This window comes from Panthera uncia, chromosome D1 (assembly GCF_023721935.1).
Source record: "Panthera uncia isolate 11264 chromosome D1, Puncia_PCG_1.0, whole genome shotgun sequence".
NCBI lineage: Eukaryota > Metazoa > Chordata > Mammalia > Carnivora > Felidae > Panthera > Panthera uncia.
The window spans coordinates 77603012-77619463 of NC_064808.1; the positions used below are offsets into that span (position 1 = coordinate 77603012).

At 35.4% G+C, this 16452-nt stretch overlaps 1 protein-coding gene across 1 annotated transcript in view; it reads left to right on the plus strand.

The window, feature by feature from the left end:
- The window catches only part of LOC125938698 (uncharacterized protein DDB_G0283697-like), a 6391-nt gene extending 667 nt beyond the window's left edge, over window positions 1-5724 (plus strand). The window contains exons 1-2 of the mRNA XM_049654011.1: window positions 1-113; window positions 5649-5724. The exon at window positions 1-113 is cut by the window's left edge and continues 667 nt beyond it. Coding sequence (XP_049509968.1) covers window positions 1-113; window positions 5649-5659 — 124 coding nt within the window. The 3' untranslated portion in view covers window positions 5660-5724. The remainder of the gene's footprint in view (window positions 114-5648) is intronic.
- Window positions 5725-16452: the final 10728 nt, after the last annotated feature.

Sequence of the window (16452 nt, forward strand, 5' to 3'; positions counted from 1 at the left end):
AGAAGAAGAAGAAGAAGAAGAAGAAGAAGAAGAAGAAGAAGAAGAAGGAGAAGAGGAAGAAGGAGAAGAAAGACCAGGAAAAACCATGGATGCATGCAGATTTATCGTCATGGGTATTGCTTTCAAATAATCTTGTCCTGAATATTGAAATTCCTTTCTTCTACCTCTGAGGTCTTTAAATAGTAATGACTTACTCCTACAAGTAGAGTCCCTTAAGTATTCTCTTTCTCCAATACCAAATCTCCATATTCTCTTTTCTGCATATAATTTCTGTAAACACTGGAGTAGAATAGTATCATGTGATAGACTCTCTCCCCAGAAAATGCCCCAGTCCATGAGTACATACTGCTTTGTGGAAGATGATGCTTTCTTTGTCAGATTTATGATGCTATGTTCCCTCATACACCATCAGCCCAATATAGACCTAGGAATATTGTGTTTGTTAACCAGAGATATGGTCCATATACAGGTATTTTAAGAATGAAGCTGAGAGCTCAGCTATCTTGAGAATGGGCCGATTCCTGTGGATATGATGTGCCGGCAAAAATCCATTTATAAAAAGCACTTATAAAGCATAGGTGCCTACATCTTATTGATATATAATTTTGTTATAACAACTGAACTTAAAAAAAAAAAAAGAATAGCATGGGGCATCTGGGTGGTTCAGTTGGTTAAGCATCCAACTCTTGGTTTCAGATCAGGTCATGATCTCAGTGTTCGTGAGAGTTCCACACTGGGTTCCCTGCTGACAGTGGAGAGCCTGCTTGGGATTCTCTCTCTCTCTCTCTCTCTCTCTCTCTCTCTCTCTCTTTTTCTCTGCCAGCCCCCTTCCTCTCTCAACATAAGTGAACTTAAAAGAGAGAGAGAGAGAGAGAGAGAGAGAGAGAGAGAGAGAGAAATAGCATATCAGAGGGAAAATGTTTGGTGACAGATACACCTAGATTCAGATATTAGGTCTCCCTCACAGAGTGCTCCTGTTACTTATTTCTATAAAACAAGTTATCTTAAAACTTTGTGACTCAAAACAAAATATATATTATTACTTATTAAGTTTCAATGGGTTGATTGGTCTCAGTCAGGAAGATCTTGCTTGGAGTGTCTCATGCAGGTGTAGCCAGATAGTAGCTGAGGGTAGAGGCATCTGAAGGCACAACTGAGCTGGACACCAAGATGGCTTATTCACATGGCTAGCCCTTGACACTGGCTATTTACTCTGAGGTCAGCTAAGGCAGTTGACTAGAACACCTATGCATGATCTATCCATGTGGCTTCCTGCACATGGTAACTGGGTTCCCAGGGGGAAAATCTAAAGAGTGATCATTGTAAGGAAACTAAGAAATACAAAGCTTCTTATGACCTAGCCTCAGAAGTCACTCAGGATTGCCTCTTCCATATTCTATTGGGAGTATTCCCAATATTCATATTCAAAATTCAAATGCCATATTCAGAAGGGAGTCACAGTACAATCCCATATTCAAAGGAAGGGGACTAACACAGGGCACAAATACCAAGAGTTAAGGTACACTGAGAGAAGAGGGAGATTTGGGGGACTGGGTCCTAAAAAGAGTTTAAAATGAACTGGACTAAAAGTTTATATCCCACCAAAATTCATATTTATTCATCTGTATGTTAAAGTCCTATCTCCAATGTGATGGTTTTGGTGGTAGGCCTTTGGGGAGATAATTAGAGTTACATCAGGTCATGAAGCCCTCATGATGAGATTAATGCCCTTATGAAAAGAGGAAGAAACAGGAGAGCTCTTTTTCTCCGTCATGTAATGGATGATACAGCAAGAGGGTGGCCATCTGTGAGCCAGGAAGAACCTCTCATTGGAAACCAAATCCATTTATCAATGGACTTCCAGCCTCCATAAATGTGAGAGTAAATTTCTATTGTTTGGACCACTGAGTCTATATTTTGGTGTAGAAGCCTGAGCAGACTAACTTTGGGATAATTAAAGTAACTCATGTTACAACTCTTTTGAAATATCTTTCAGTAAGTGCTGGAAAGTATCTATTTGATTTATTTTAAATGTTTAAAATTATTTAGACAAATACATATGTACAAATAGACACAATTTAAATATTACAGAATAGCAATAGTTACCCATAAGATCCCTGTCCAATTTCAGTCCCTTATTCAGAGACAGCATTGTTGGGTTGTTTCTGTTTTTAGCTTATTTTTTTTTTTACATTTTAATTATTGTATTATTTTAATTTCTAAATTGATGACATGAAAAACTTAAAAATTAAATATGTATTTTTTCCTTTCTTTGTCTATGATAAGAAAGCAATTGATATTTTCCTTTGTCTTATTTCTTAATAGAAGCTGTTGGTATCTGTACTTTTCTAACAAATTTTAAAATGATAAAATTCCATGGGGATAAGCCTAGTATTTTATTTTCATTATTTTTATTAATTGTATTCAACATAGAGAAAACTTTAGCTCTGGTAAAGTTCCTTCTAGTTCTCCTTTAATTATTTACCTGATAATTTTTCTACTTTATCAATTGGATTGATCCCTTATTTAAATATTTTCTTTTCTTTTTCTCCATGATATATTCTCATTTTATTGTTAATGACATTCTATCAAAGTAATGTATTTTTATTGTAGCAATGATTTTTTTATAATTTCTTTTTAAGTATTTATGTATTTTGAGAGAGAAAGTGTGTGTGTGTGTGTGTGTGTGAGAGAGAGAGAGAGAGAGACAGAGAGAGAAAGGGGGATGGACAGAGACAGAGAGAGAGAGAGGGAGAGGGAGAGGGAGAATCCCAAACAGGCAACAAGCTGTCAACACGAACCCTGAGAGCATGACCTGAGACTGAATCAAGAGTTGGATACCTAACCAACTGAGCCGCCCAGGTGCCTCTGATTTTTATAATTTTTAAAAAATGTTTATTTCTTTTGAGAAAGATAGTGAAGGAGGGGCAGAGAGAGGGAGAGCAAGAATCCCAACCAGGCTGTCTACTGTCATCACAGATCCTGACTCGGGGCTCAAAATCATGAACCGTGAGATCATGACCTGAGCCAAATTAAGAGTGGGACACATAACCAATTGAGCCACCCAGGTGCCCCTTTATAATTTCTAAAAGCTCTTTTTCTGTTGCAACTTCATTGTAATTTTCACTTTTTTTAAAGGCTGAGATACCTTTTTGAATATGCATATACAATTTTGGAATGATTGTTGTTTTTAGTTTCCTTCTGTTCCCAATATGTTTCCTTTAGTGTCAGTTCATATGCAAAATCAACTTAGTATTTCTGTTTGATGGTTTGTTTTTTTTTTTGTTTTTTCTTATGTGTGCCAGTGTTTTATCTGCTTATTTATACTGATATATCTAGTGTGGATTTCCTCTCATATCATGTAGGTAGATGTGTTTCCAAAACATCTCTTTCTATGTGGAAAGTCTTTGTGGGTAGGAGCGTTATATAGTGGGTGGGATATGTACTGTCAGGCTTCACCTCATGATGTGTAATAATGGACCCTGAAGGAGACAAGCTGTGAGGCCCTCGTCAACTTCCAAATTAGGACTGTTCTTTCCACAAAGAACTTTTCACTTTCCCCACATGTATTTTGTTTTATTCTGCTTTGATAAAACCCACCTGCTTTGTGTTTTTGCTTTGTTTTTCAGTCTGGGAATAAATACTGGGCAATATGTATCCTGTAAACCAGGGTTGGGGATCTAAGTCATCAATAAATTTCCCTTTCTTCGGTCCTGATTTTCTCCCACTCTCAGGGTTGTGTGTGTGTGTGTGTGTGTGTGTGTGTGTGTGTGCATGTGTATATTTTTTTAAGGGCTTTGAAAGAAGACTTAGCCTGTATATTTTCAGCCAATAGTGTACTTGCAACTCTCAAGGTTTCGGCCTTGCAGTCTACCTTCTTTGCATGTACTTCATAATTTATTAATTATCTTTCATTAAAATATCCTTAACAAAAATCCAAGCACAAACTTTGGATAGCAATTTATAGTAAAAAAAAAAAAAGAAATCATTAAACTTTTTTTTTGGCTGAAAGTTTCTTACATATATAACAAAGTATCAAAAAAATAAACAAATAAGCAATATATTTCCTAGATGGTATCAAATTATTAATTCTATAAATGACATCAAATTATAATTCTCAATATGTAACCAACACATTATAAAAATTAATAGAAATAATTTTATGGCTGTTAGTTTTGTTCAGAAGCAGTATATGAACGCTTCCTATGAGTATTTTTATTTGCTCTTTCTTTAAAAACGTGCAAGTAGTGTACGGAGCACCTGGGTGGCTCAGTTGGTTGAGTGTCTGACTATGGCTCAGGTCATGATCTCGCAGTCAGTGAGTTCAAGCCCCATGTGCAGCTCTGTGCTGACAGCTCAGAGTCTGGATCCTGCTCCCAATTCTGTCTCCTTCTCCTCCCCTCCACCACTCATGCTGTATTCTCTCTGTCTCTCAAAAATGAATAAACATTAAAATTTTTTTAAATAAAAAAAAATGTAAAAGTAGTGTTGAAATATCATGACTCATCAAAACCTGAAATGGGGATACATGAAATCTATTTTATAGGTATTAAATAATTTTGTCACCAATAAAACTGTAATACTGTACAGGAGGAATCTGTAGGATGTACCGTGTGTTCTAATTATAATGGCAGATCTCAAAGGGCTAAAGCACTAGAAACTGTATGTACCAGCCTGCAATCAGGTAAATTAATCTTCAGAGGAGTCATGTACCACAGTCTCAAGTAATCAGTAATAATTGTATCATATTACTGAAGCACATTCAACTCTGTGTTTTTTTCCCTGCCTGCTGAATTGGCCTAAAACAATTGAAATTTATTAAGCCGTGTTAGAAATTCAAGTTCATAATCAATGGGAATCCAAGAAATCCAAGTACATAGGTAACCTTACTTTTACAAACTTCCATTTTTTATTATTGCTTTAGCTTTATCTATTTTTATTAAATTAGTTTTGTTAATATATTTTTATTTAACTTTACACAAAATAATTGAAAGTGGTCAAAGCCTTAAAAATATTCTTTATAACAAATAGAAACATTTTGTTAAAGGGATTTACTTATGTTTACACTTTTAACTTTATAAAAGTGTATACATTTTTAAGCAGTCTACCACGTTGTTGTGCACTCCTAACATTTCCAGAAAGCATATATAAGCTACTTATAAAAAGAAAAATTGTACTGTTGGAAGTAATACTAAAAGCACGAGTTAATGAATTTAACTATAGTTTTAGTTATTCAAAATAATAATGTCCTTTTCAAAGCCATTGAACAATTTTATTTAAATCTATATGTACTTAGTTTCCCAGTTGTGTTTAATTAGCTTAATCACTTTTTGAAATGTAACAAGCTATAAAAAGAATGATCTATTGACAGAATGTTGAATGGCAAATTGTTAGCTGCCAGATTTGATCCCCAAATGATCACTGGATGTGTGAAAAAGTGAAATGTATCAAAATCATAGCATTTATAAACAGGCTTTATAGCTTAGGAGGTCAGTGCATGAATTTCAAATGGTTTCCTTTTTGTATTGGAAGGTGTAATACCAGATGAGTTTAATAGCACATGTATTGTATACAAAAGCTTTTCATAAAGACAGAAATTTTATTTACAATACTCTTACTTTGGTTATTTGAAATATGCTTTTTTCTAGACAGATCTTAATCTTTGGCAATATAAAAAGTGCATGAAGTGAATATGGACTTTAATCCTGCTTACAGGAAAGGTAAATTAATACCCATTAATGACACATCTTCTGCCCAGTCATAATTATTTCTAAGCCATAATAATAATATATACTGTCTTGACTAAATCTGTGATAGATTTACAAACAAGATTTCAGTTAAATTTCACATCCTAAAACATTAGTAAGCTAGTTTTATTGCACCTTTGTATAAAAATACATTTATTTTTATCTTATTTTTTAAAGTTTATTGATTGATTGAGAGAGAGAGAGCATGGGGGAAGGGCACAGAGAGAGGAAAAGAGAGAGGGGGAGAGAGAGAATCCTAAGCAGACTCTGCACTGACAGCAGTGTGAGGCCCAGGTCAGGGCTCCAACTCAGGACCTGTGAGATCATGACCTGAGCTGAAACCAAGAGTCAGATGCTTAACAGACTAAACCACCCAGGCACTTTAAAACACAGTTAATTTTAAATTTATCTTTTTTAATGGATGAAGGGTAGGGCACCAACGTTATTTTGTTTAATTTAAGAAACCATCAATTATCACATTATCAGTCAGGGGATGATGTGGAGAAATGAGATTCAAACAAACAAAAAAAAGTTATAATAATGCCAATAAAAAAACAATTTGACTATCTAAATAGTTGACTTTTTAAGTTTTTTGACTTTTAAAATTATGAGAAATGCAATATCTTTCATCAAGAAGGCTTTTTAAAAGAAATACGAGATAAAATGTTTTATTTATCATGGAATAAGGGAAACAACTATATTTATATCTTATAAATCAAATGATTACCATCCAGCACTTCCTATTTGCATCTCAATTTGCAAGTCAACAGTTTAGAATAGAAACCAATGATTTCTTTCAATTATATTGAAAATATTATTATAATATTTCACTAAGACCCAGAATTTAAACACTTAGCATGTAGATAGATTTATTACATCTTAAAAAGATTGTATATAAAAAGCTAAATATACATACTGCTGTACCAATACAAAACTTATCAGAATAACATTTGTGGTTAGTCTGTAACATGGATATAGCTTGATAGTCTGAACTCCAAAGATGACTGGAAACATTGATAAAGCATCAAAAAAAAAAAAGAAGTCCTTTTGAAAGTTTTTGAATTTGTTGTTTGAAACTATCTGGATTATTGGGCTGGGAAAACCTATTTTAAAGGTTGCAAACAAAAAATATTCTTAAAATAATTTCCATTTAAAAATAAAAACTGCATATCAAATTGTAGCATAAGAATATTCCCATTCCGATCTTCCATTATTCTCATTAGCATTACCCTAACCCTCCTTCTTTATTTTTGCAATATATTCTCCTACAGGGTATTCTAATATGTAAAACTTTTCCCTCATGTGTTAGCTAAAAACTCATCTTAGAGATCATCTAGTTGAGGGACTGCAAATATGTATTATTTAATGTGCTAACTCTAGTCACAGCTGCCTGAGGTAGGTCTGAGTGGAGAGGAATTCAGTGGGAGAGCTGGCTCAAGTTCCACAGAAAATGGTGCTAATATGATGGGATATCTATGTTAGAGAATGGGGATAAGCATACATGCTTATTATAGTTTTATTTCATCTTTTTCCCCCAATTACATATATTATTTCTTGTTTATTGATTTCCCTTCTCTAGGTCTCAACATCATTCTCTTCAAACAAACAAAGAATTTTAGCACAATATTAGTTTAAATCAATTTCAGTGTTTAAATTATTGTGATTGTGTCAAGATTGTTCTTAGCTGTGTTTTCTGGAGTTAATAATTGCCTAACATTTTTTCTTGATTGCATACTCTACTAGGGCAGATATCATAGTCTATTTTGTTCACTGATGTTCCTAAAGTAACTAATACAACATGTGAAACATTAGAAGCTCAATGAACATTTGTCAAATTAAACTTACCTATTTTCTAAACTCTGAACTATAAAATTCCACTCTCTATGATCAGTCATATCAACTAACTCTTTGGTTCCATTTTTACTGCTGGAGACACATCTCCTAAACCCCTTTATTTTGCTGCTCCTATCTGGACAAGTTTTCTTATGGCCTATTGCATAGCTGTGATCCTGGAATATCTATTTATTTCATCCTGGGGATTTTGGACCTTTTCTTGTAAAACATCTCTTAAATCTTTGATTACATGGTGTTCTCTTTCTTTCCTAATTTGTTTTTGAGAGATTATTCTCCTGTGAAAAAATATGTAGATGGAAGAATTTTTGCAACACTATGTATTTGAAACTAGCTATGTGACAAAGTGGCCAGATATTAAAATATAGATTAGAAAATATTCTCCTAAATTTTATGACCTTTAAGATTTCAAGTAATACTTTGTAAATTCTGATGTGATATATATGTGACATATTTATATTACTTTCTGATATAGAGACATTTTTATATGGAAATATCTATTCTACATTTCTGACAAATTTGATATTATTTCTTGAGTAAATCCCTAGTTTTTGTTTTATGTTTTGTTTTGTTTTTGTTTTGTTTTGTTTTGTTTTTCTGGAACAGTTTTACTCATTTGGATATAGCATCTACTCATTTAATTTTATAATTTTCTTATCTTTATCTATTTTTTTTAATTCTACTTTGTTAAAATTTGCTTTATTTTTTCCAAAGCTATAGTTAGTATTTTTTTTTCTCTTTTGTAAAAGAAGATTTTATTTAAAGTCCAGTTAGTCAACGCAGTGTTAATAGTTTCAAGTGTACAATATAGTAATTCAACACTTACATACAATACCCTGTGCTCATCACAAAAAGTGCAGGCTTTAATTCCCATCACCTATTTAATCCACACACATACCACCCACCTCCCTTCTGGTAACCGTCAATTTATTCTCTATACTTAAAAGTCTGTTTCTTGGTATCCTTCTCTCTTTTTCCCTTTGTTCATTTGTTTTGTTTCTTAAATTCCACATATGAGTGAAATTATATGGTATCTGTCTGACTGAATTATTTGTTAAAATTATACCTTCTAGATCCATCCATATTGTTGCAAATGGCAAGACCTCAGTATTTTTTATGGCTGAACAATATTTTCCATTGTATGTATATACCATATCTTTATCCATTCATCAGTTGATGGACACTTGGGCTATTTCCATAATTTGGCTATTGTAGATATAACTTCTATAAACATCAGGGTGCATGTATCCCTTTAAATTAGTATTTTTGTGGGGTTCCTGGGTTGCTCAGTCTGTTAAGCAGCCAACTCTTCATTTTGGTTCAGGTCATGATCTCGTGGTTTATGAGATCAAGACTCTCATTGGGTTCTGTGCTGACAGCATGGAGCCTGCTTGAGATTCTCTCTCTCTTTCTCTCTCTCTCTCTGTCTCTGTCTCTCTCTCTCTGCCCCTCCCCTACTTACATTATCTCTCTCTCTCTCTCTCTCTCTGTGTCTCTCAAAACAAATAAAAACTCTTTGAAAAAGGTATTTTTAATTTTTATTTGTTTTGAGAGAGAGAGAGAGAGAGAGACAGAGACAGAGACAGAGACAGAGAGAAAGACAGAGTGCCATCAGGTGAGTGGCAGAGAGAGAGGAAGATACAGAATCTGAAGCAGGCTTCAGGCTCTGAGCTGTCAGCACAGAGCCCAAAGAGGGGCTCAAACCCACAGGCTATAAAATCATTACCTAAGCTGGAGTGAGACACTTAACCAACTGAGCCACCCAGGCACCCCCCCCTAAAATAGTATTTTTATATTCTTTGGGTAAATACCTAGTAGTGCAATTGCTAGATCATAGGGTATTTCTATGTTTGATTTTTTTAGTTTATTTATTTTGAGAGAGAGAGAGAGAGAGAGAGAGACAGTGTATGAGAACCAGGGAGTGGCAGAAAGAGAGAGAGACAAAGACAGGGACAAAGACTGAGAGAATCCCAAGCAAGCTCTGCTCTGTACATGCAGAGCCCAACTCAGGGTTTGAACTCACAAACCATGAGATCGTGACCTGAGCTGAAATCAAGAGTCAGACATACCAAGTGAGCCACCCAGGTGCCCCTAAGGTATTTCTATTTTTAAATATTTGAGGAAACTCCATACTGTTTTCCAGTGGCTAAACCAGATTGCATTCCCATCAACAGTGCAAAAAGATTCCTTTTTCTCCTCATCTTCACCAATACCTGTTCTTGTATTTTTGATTTTGGCCATTCTGACAGGTGTGAAGTGATTTCTCATTGTAGTTTGATTTATATTTTTCTGATGATCAGTGATGTTGAGCATCTTTTCATGTGTCTGTTAGCCATCTGTATGTATTCTTTGGAAAAATGTCTGTACATACCTTCTGTCCATTTTTTGATTGATTTGTTTGGGGGTTGTTAAGTTGTAGACATTCTTTATATATTTTGGATACTAATCCTTAATCAGATATGGTATTTGCAAATATCTTCTCCTATTTCATGGGTTGCCTTTTAGTTTTGTTGATTATTTGCGACTCTGTGCAGAAGCTTTTTATTTTGATGAAGTCTCAATAGTTCATATTTGCTTTTATTTTCCTTACTTCAGGAGACATATATCCTAAGACTTTGCTTTTGCCAATGTCAAAGAGGTTACTGTCTGTGTTCTCCTCTAGGATTTAAAATTTTTGACACTCATTTTTATTTTTCAGAGACAGCCTATGAGCTGGGAGGGGCAGGGAGAGAGGGAGACACAGAATCGGAAGCAGGCTTCAGGCTCAGAGCTGTCAGCACAGAGCCCAACATGGGTCTTCAACCCATGAACAGTGAGATCAAGACCTGAGCATTAGTCAGACACTTAACTGAATGAGCCACCCAGGCACTCCTCCTCTAGGATTTTAATAGCTTCCTCCTGTCTGACATTTAGGTCTTTCATCAATTTTTAATATATCTTTGTGTATGGTATCAGAAAATCATCCAGTTCCCTTCTTTTGCATGTTGTTATCCAATTTTCCCAACACCATTTGTTAAAGATACTGTATTTTTTTCCATTGGATATTCTTTCCTACTTTGTTGAAGATTAATTGACCATATAGATGAGGGTTCATTTCTGGGTTCTCTATTCTGTTCCATTGATTTATGTGTCTGTTTTTGTACCAGTGCCATACTGTCCTGTTCACAACAGCTTTGTAATATAACTTGAAGACTGGGATTGATGCCTTCAGCTTTGCTTTTCTTTTTTCTTTTTTTTTTTTTTTTTTTTTTTTAATTGCTTTAGCTACTCAGGATCTTTGTGGTTCCATGAAAATTTTAGGATTGTTTGTTCTAGCTCTGTGAAAAATCCCAGTGGTATTTTAATAGGGATTTCATTAAATTTGTAGATTGCTTTGGGAATGTAGATATTTTAACCATACTTCCTCTTCCAATCCATAAGCATGGAATATCTTTCCATTTCTTTGTGTCCTCTTCAATTTCTTTCATGAGTCTTTTATAGTTTTCAGAGTATAGATTTCTTTCTTTTTTTTTTTCTTTCTTTCTTTCTTTTTTCCTCTATGATTAAGTTTATTCGTAGCTATCTTATGGTTTTGGTGCAATTGTAAATGTGATTGATTCCTTGATTTCTCTTGCTGCTGCTTCATTATTCGTGTATAGAAATGCAACAGATTTCTGTACATTGATTTTGTCTCCTGCAACTTTACTGAATTCATGTATCAGTTCTAGAAACTTTTCAGAAGAGTCTTTTGGGTTTTCTATATAGAGCATCATGTCATCAAACTGTGGAAGTTGGAGTTTTTTCTTGCTGATTTAGAAATCTTTTATGTCTTTTCTTGTCTGATTGTTGTGGCTAGGATTTCCAGTGATATGATGAAATAATAGTGGTGAGAGTGGACATCTCTTGTTTGTGACCATAGGGAACATCCTCATTGAAGATGATATTAGTGGTGAGATTTTTGTATATGGTCTTTATTATGTTTTGTAATGACCTATATTAGAGGTATGTTCTCTCTAAGCCTAATTTGTTGAGGGTTTTTATGAATGGATGTTGTACTTTGTCAAATGCTTGTTCTGTATCTGTTGAAAGTATCATATACTTCTTATGCTTTTCTTTTATTTATGCGTTGTATCATGTTGGTTGATTTGTGAGTATTGAGCCACACTTGCAGTCCAGAAATAAACCCACTTTACATTGTGAATCATTCTTTTAATGTACTATTGGATTCAGTTTGCTAGTAGTTTCTTGAGAATTTTTGCATCTATGTCCATCAGGGATATTGGCCTATAGTTTTCTTTTTCAGTGGAGTCTTTATCTGGTTTTGGTATCAGGGTAATCCAGGCCTCATAGAATGAATTTGGAATTTTCCTTCTTCCTCCATTTTTTGCAATAGTTTGAGTAGAATAGGTATTAACTCTTCTTTAAATGTTTGGTAGAATGTACCTGTGAAGCCATTTTGCCCTGGACTTTTGTTTATTGGGAGCTATTTTATTATTGAATCTATTTCTCTGCTGGTTATTGGTCTGTTCAGTTTCTCTATTTCTGTTCCAGGTTTGGTAGTTTATATGTTTTTTAGGAGCTTACCCATTTCTTCCAGGTTGTCTAATTTGTTGGCATATAATTTTCATAATAATCTCTTATAATCATTTATGCTTCCTTGGTGTTGGTTACTAATTCTCCTTTTTCATTTGTGATTTTATTTATTTGTGTCCTTTTTCTTTTCTTTTTGATAATTCTGGATAGGGGGTTTATCAATTTTATTATTTTTTTTTTGAGAAACCAACTCCTGATTTCATTGATCTGCTCTATTATTTGTGAATTTTCCATATCATTTATTTCTGCTCTAATCTTTATTATTTCCTTCCTTTGCCTTGCTTTAGGCTTCATTTGTTGTTCTTTTCCTAGCTTTTTAGGTTTAAGGTTAGGTGGTTTATTTGAGATTTTTCTTGCTCTTATAAGTTAGGCATGTATTGCTATAAACCTCCCTCTTACAACTTCTTTTGCTGCATCCCAAAGGTTTCGGACCATCGTGTTTTCATTTTCACTGGTTTCTGTGTATTTTCTTTTTAATGTCTTCTTTTATTTCCTGGTTGATCCATTCATTGTTTAGTAGCATGTTGTTTAACCTCCATGTTTTTATTCTCTTTCCACATTTTTTCTTGTGGTTGACTCCAAGTTTCATAGTGTTGTGATAAGAAAATATGCATGGTGTGATCTCAGTCTTTGTACTTGTTGAGACCTGATTTGTGACCTAGTATGCAATCTATTCTGGAGAATGTCTCATGTGCACTTGGAAAGAATGTGTATTCTCCTGTTTTAGGATGAAATATTGTGAATATATCTGTTAAATCATTCTAGTCCAGTGTGTTACTCAAAGCCATTGTTTCCTTGTTGATTTTCTTTTATTTAAATTTTTTTTTTTCAACATTTTTTTTAATTTATTTTTTTTGGGACAGAGAGAGACAGAGCATGAACGGGGGAGGGGCAGAGAGAGAGGGAGACACAGAATCGGAAACAGGCTCCAGGCTCCGAGCCATCAGCCCAGAGCCTGACGCGGGGCTCGAACTCACGGACCGCGAGATCGTGACCTGGCTGAAGTCGGACGCTTAACCGACTGCGCCACCCAGGCGCCCCTTCCTTGTTGATTTTCTGTTTAAATGATGTCCATTGCTGTAAGTGAGGTGTTAAAGTCCCCTACTATTATTGTATATCTATTACTTTATTTATGTTTATTATTGTTTTATACGTTTGGGTGTTTCCGAATTAATATTCCTATTAAAATTTACACTTGTTAGATTCTCTTGTTGAATTGTCCCCTTTATTATGATATAGTGTCCTTTTTCACTTCTTGATACAGTCTTAGTTTTACTTATTTTTTTAAGTTCTGTTTTGTTTTGTTTTATTTTCTAGAGAGAGAGAGAGACAGAGACAGAGAGAGAGGAGAGAGAGAGAGAGACTGCGAGTGGGGGAGGGCCTGACAGAGAGGGAGACAGTGAGAATCCCAAGCAGATTCTGCCCTGAAATATGGAACCCAACATGGATCTTGAAACCAAGATCATGATCTGAGCTGAAATCAAGAGTCAGATGTTTAACCTGCTGAGCCACCCAGGTGTTCCTAGTCTTTGTTTTAAGGTCTAGTCTAAGTATTGGTACTCTGGATTTCTTTTGACATCGATATGCAAAATAAATATTTCTCTATGCCCTCACTTCCAATATGCAGCTGTCTTCAGGCCTAAAATGAACCTCTATAGGCAGCATATAGATGAGTTTTATTTTCTTATCCATTCTGACACTCTGTATCTTTTGACTAGAGTGCTTAGTCCATATACAGTCAAAGCCATTATGTAGAGATATGTATATCTTGCCATTTTATTACTTGTTTTGGTGTTTCTGAAGATTTCTCTGTTCCTTTCTTTTCTTTGTCACTTTCAGTCTTTCCTTCCCACTCAAATAATACCTTTTAATATTTCTTGCAGGGCTGGCTCAATGGTCACAAACTCCTTTAGTTTTTGTTTTCTGGGAAACTCTTTATCCCTCTTTGTATTCTGAATGATAGCCCTGCTGGATAGAGCATTCCTGGCTACAGATTTTTCCCATTCAGCACTTTAAATATATCATGATCCTTCCTTCTGGCTTGCTAAGTTTCTGTGGAGAGAACTGCTGGAGCCTTATGGGTACATTCAGGACTTCTTTTGTCCTGCTGCTTTTAAGACATTTTATCAATATATTTTGAAAATTAAATTACAATATGTCTTGGTGTCAGCCTGCTTTTTTTCTTCTTTTTTGTTTGTCTGTTTTAAATGGGAGTTTTCTGTGGGAGTTTAAATGGGAGTTTCCTAGATTTGGATGTCTGCTTCCTTCCCCAAATTCAACAAGTTTTCAGCTATTAATTATTAAAATAAATTTTCTGCCCCCTTTTCTCTCTCTTCTTTTGGGACTCCTATAATATGAATGTTATTACATTCAATGAATTCACCAAATTCCCTAAGTCGATTCTCACATTCAGTAATTCTTTCTCTCTTGTTTAGGTTCATTATTTTCCATTATTTCACCTTCTCTATCACTTACTCATTCCTCTTCGCCCATGCTCGTGTTCATTGTGTCAAACCTGTTTCCAATCGCAGTTATTGCATTTTTAATTTCTGATTCTTTTTTAACTCTTTTATCCCTGTGGTAAGGGTCTCCCTGAAATCTTCCATTCTTTTCTCAAGCTCAGCTAGTATCCTTATGATTGTTGTTTTAAATGCTCCATCAGGTATTAAAGAAGACCCTTAATGTGTTGAGCGCTATTATATGTAAGTGATGAATCACTAAATTCTACTCCTGAAAGGAGTATGTTATCTATATACATGTTAATTATATGTTACCTAAGTAGAATTTAAATGAAAATATGAAAAAAAAAGAAAAAATAAGATGACCAAAACACCCCCAAATTCTCCATCATGTAACATATCTGTTTTGCTTAGATTGGGCCATGATCTTATCTTGTTCTTTCATTTGGGATGAATTCTTCCATCTTTGCATTTTGTCTATGTCCCTACCTTGTTTATTGTATTAGAAAAGTCTGTTTCCTGCTTCTGACAGTAATGGCTGTATGAAGAAGAGGTTATGTTGTGTCCAGTGCCTGCCACTTCAGGGAGTGTCCTGATGTGTGTTGTGTGTGCTGTGCTGTTGTGTTTTGGCTGCTCTATCCTTTAGGCCAGTTATCTGCAGAGGCTCTCCTTGCCTGCAGTGGTCAGTGCTTGAACCTTGGCCAGAATGTGGCAAGTTTAACTAGGTGTGTTCTTGTCTGCTTGTGAAATGAAACCTGATATTACTTCCAGTGGAACCGAAACACTGCAGAACTCTGTTCCAGAGATATGGTGTGGCCAGGGGTTTCTGCTGGACTTTTGGTGAATGGCCCCTCTGTGCTGGGACTTAGGCAAACTTCACTGAGAATGGTAGCCCCTCCAGAAAACACAGGTGTGGGACTTGGTGTTAGGCAGAGTATGGGGCGCTGAGCTGCTTTAAGCAGATGGTTCTGCATTTAGGCTGAGGGACAGGGGAGGGAAATGGCACCAGCCAGCTCCTTTGTCCCCAAAGAGACATCTCCATGAAAGATGACTCTCAGGGATATGCTCCAAGAAAAGCAAATAAATCCCCATTTTATGCCCCAAGCATTCTTCAGATCTCTGTTTCCACGCCATCAGCCTCCTGGTTGTTTGCCTGCCTTCTCTGTAGGACAACACAAAAATCAACCCCTCTTTTTTTCCCTGACAATAACTTTGGGTAAATATTCTCCTTCTTTGTTCCCCTGTATGCTCCTTCCTCTCTCTCTCTCCTTTCTCTACAACCATGACATTTCCCTTGTGATCTGTTTCTCCCCCAAACCACATCTCTGCACTTCCTACCGTCTTTGACGTGGCCTCTTCTCTCCATTTATTTGTACAGTTTGTTCTGTCACTCTTCAAGTTGATTTCTGTGGTATTTAGGATGATTTGATAATTATCTAGTCATGTTCATGGGAGGGGAGGAGCCTATGGTCCTCCTATTCTGCCACCATCTTCCTCTACCTCTCTCTGCAATTTTTATGCTATTTTATGTTTCTTTTAAAGTTAAGATTATTTGAGTATCACTTTTTTAATATTTATTTATTTCTGAGAGGAAGAAGGAGAGAGACACAGAGCACAAGCAGGAGAGGGACAGAGAGATATAGAGACACAGAATCCGAAGCAGGCTCCAGGCTCTGAGCTGTCAGCACAGAGCCTGATATGGGGCTCATACCCATGAACAGTGAGATCATGACCTGAGCCCAAGTCGGACACTTAACCGACTGAGTCACCCAGGCGCCCCTGAGTATCACTTGGTAAAAATATTTTCATAGCATCTAATTTAC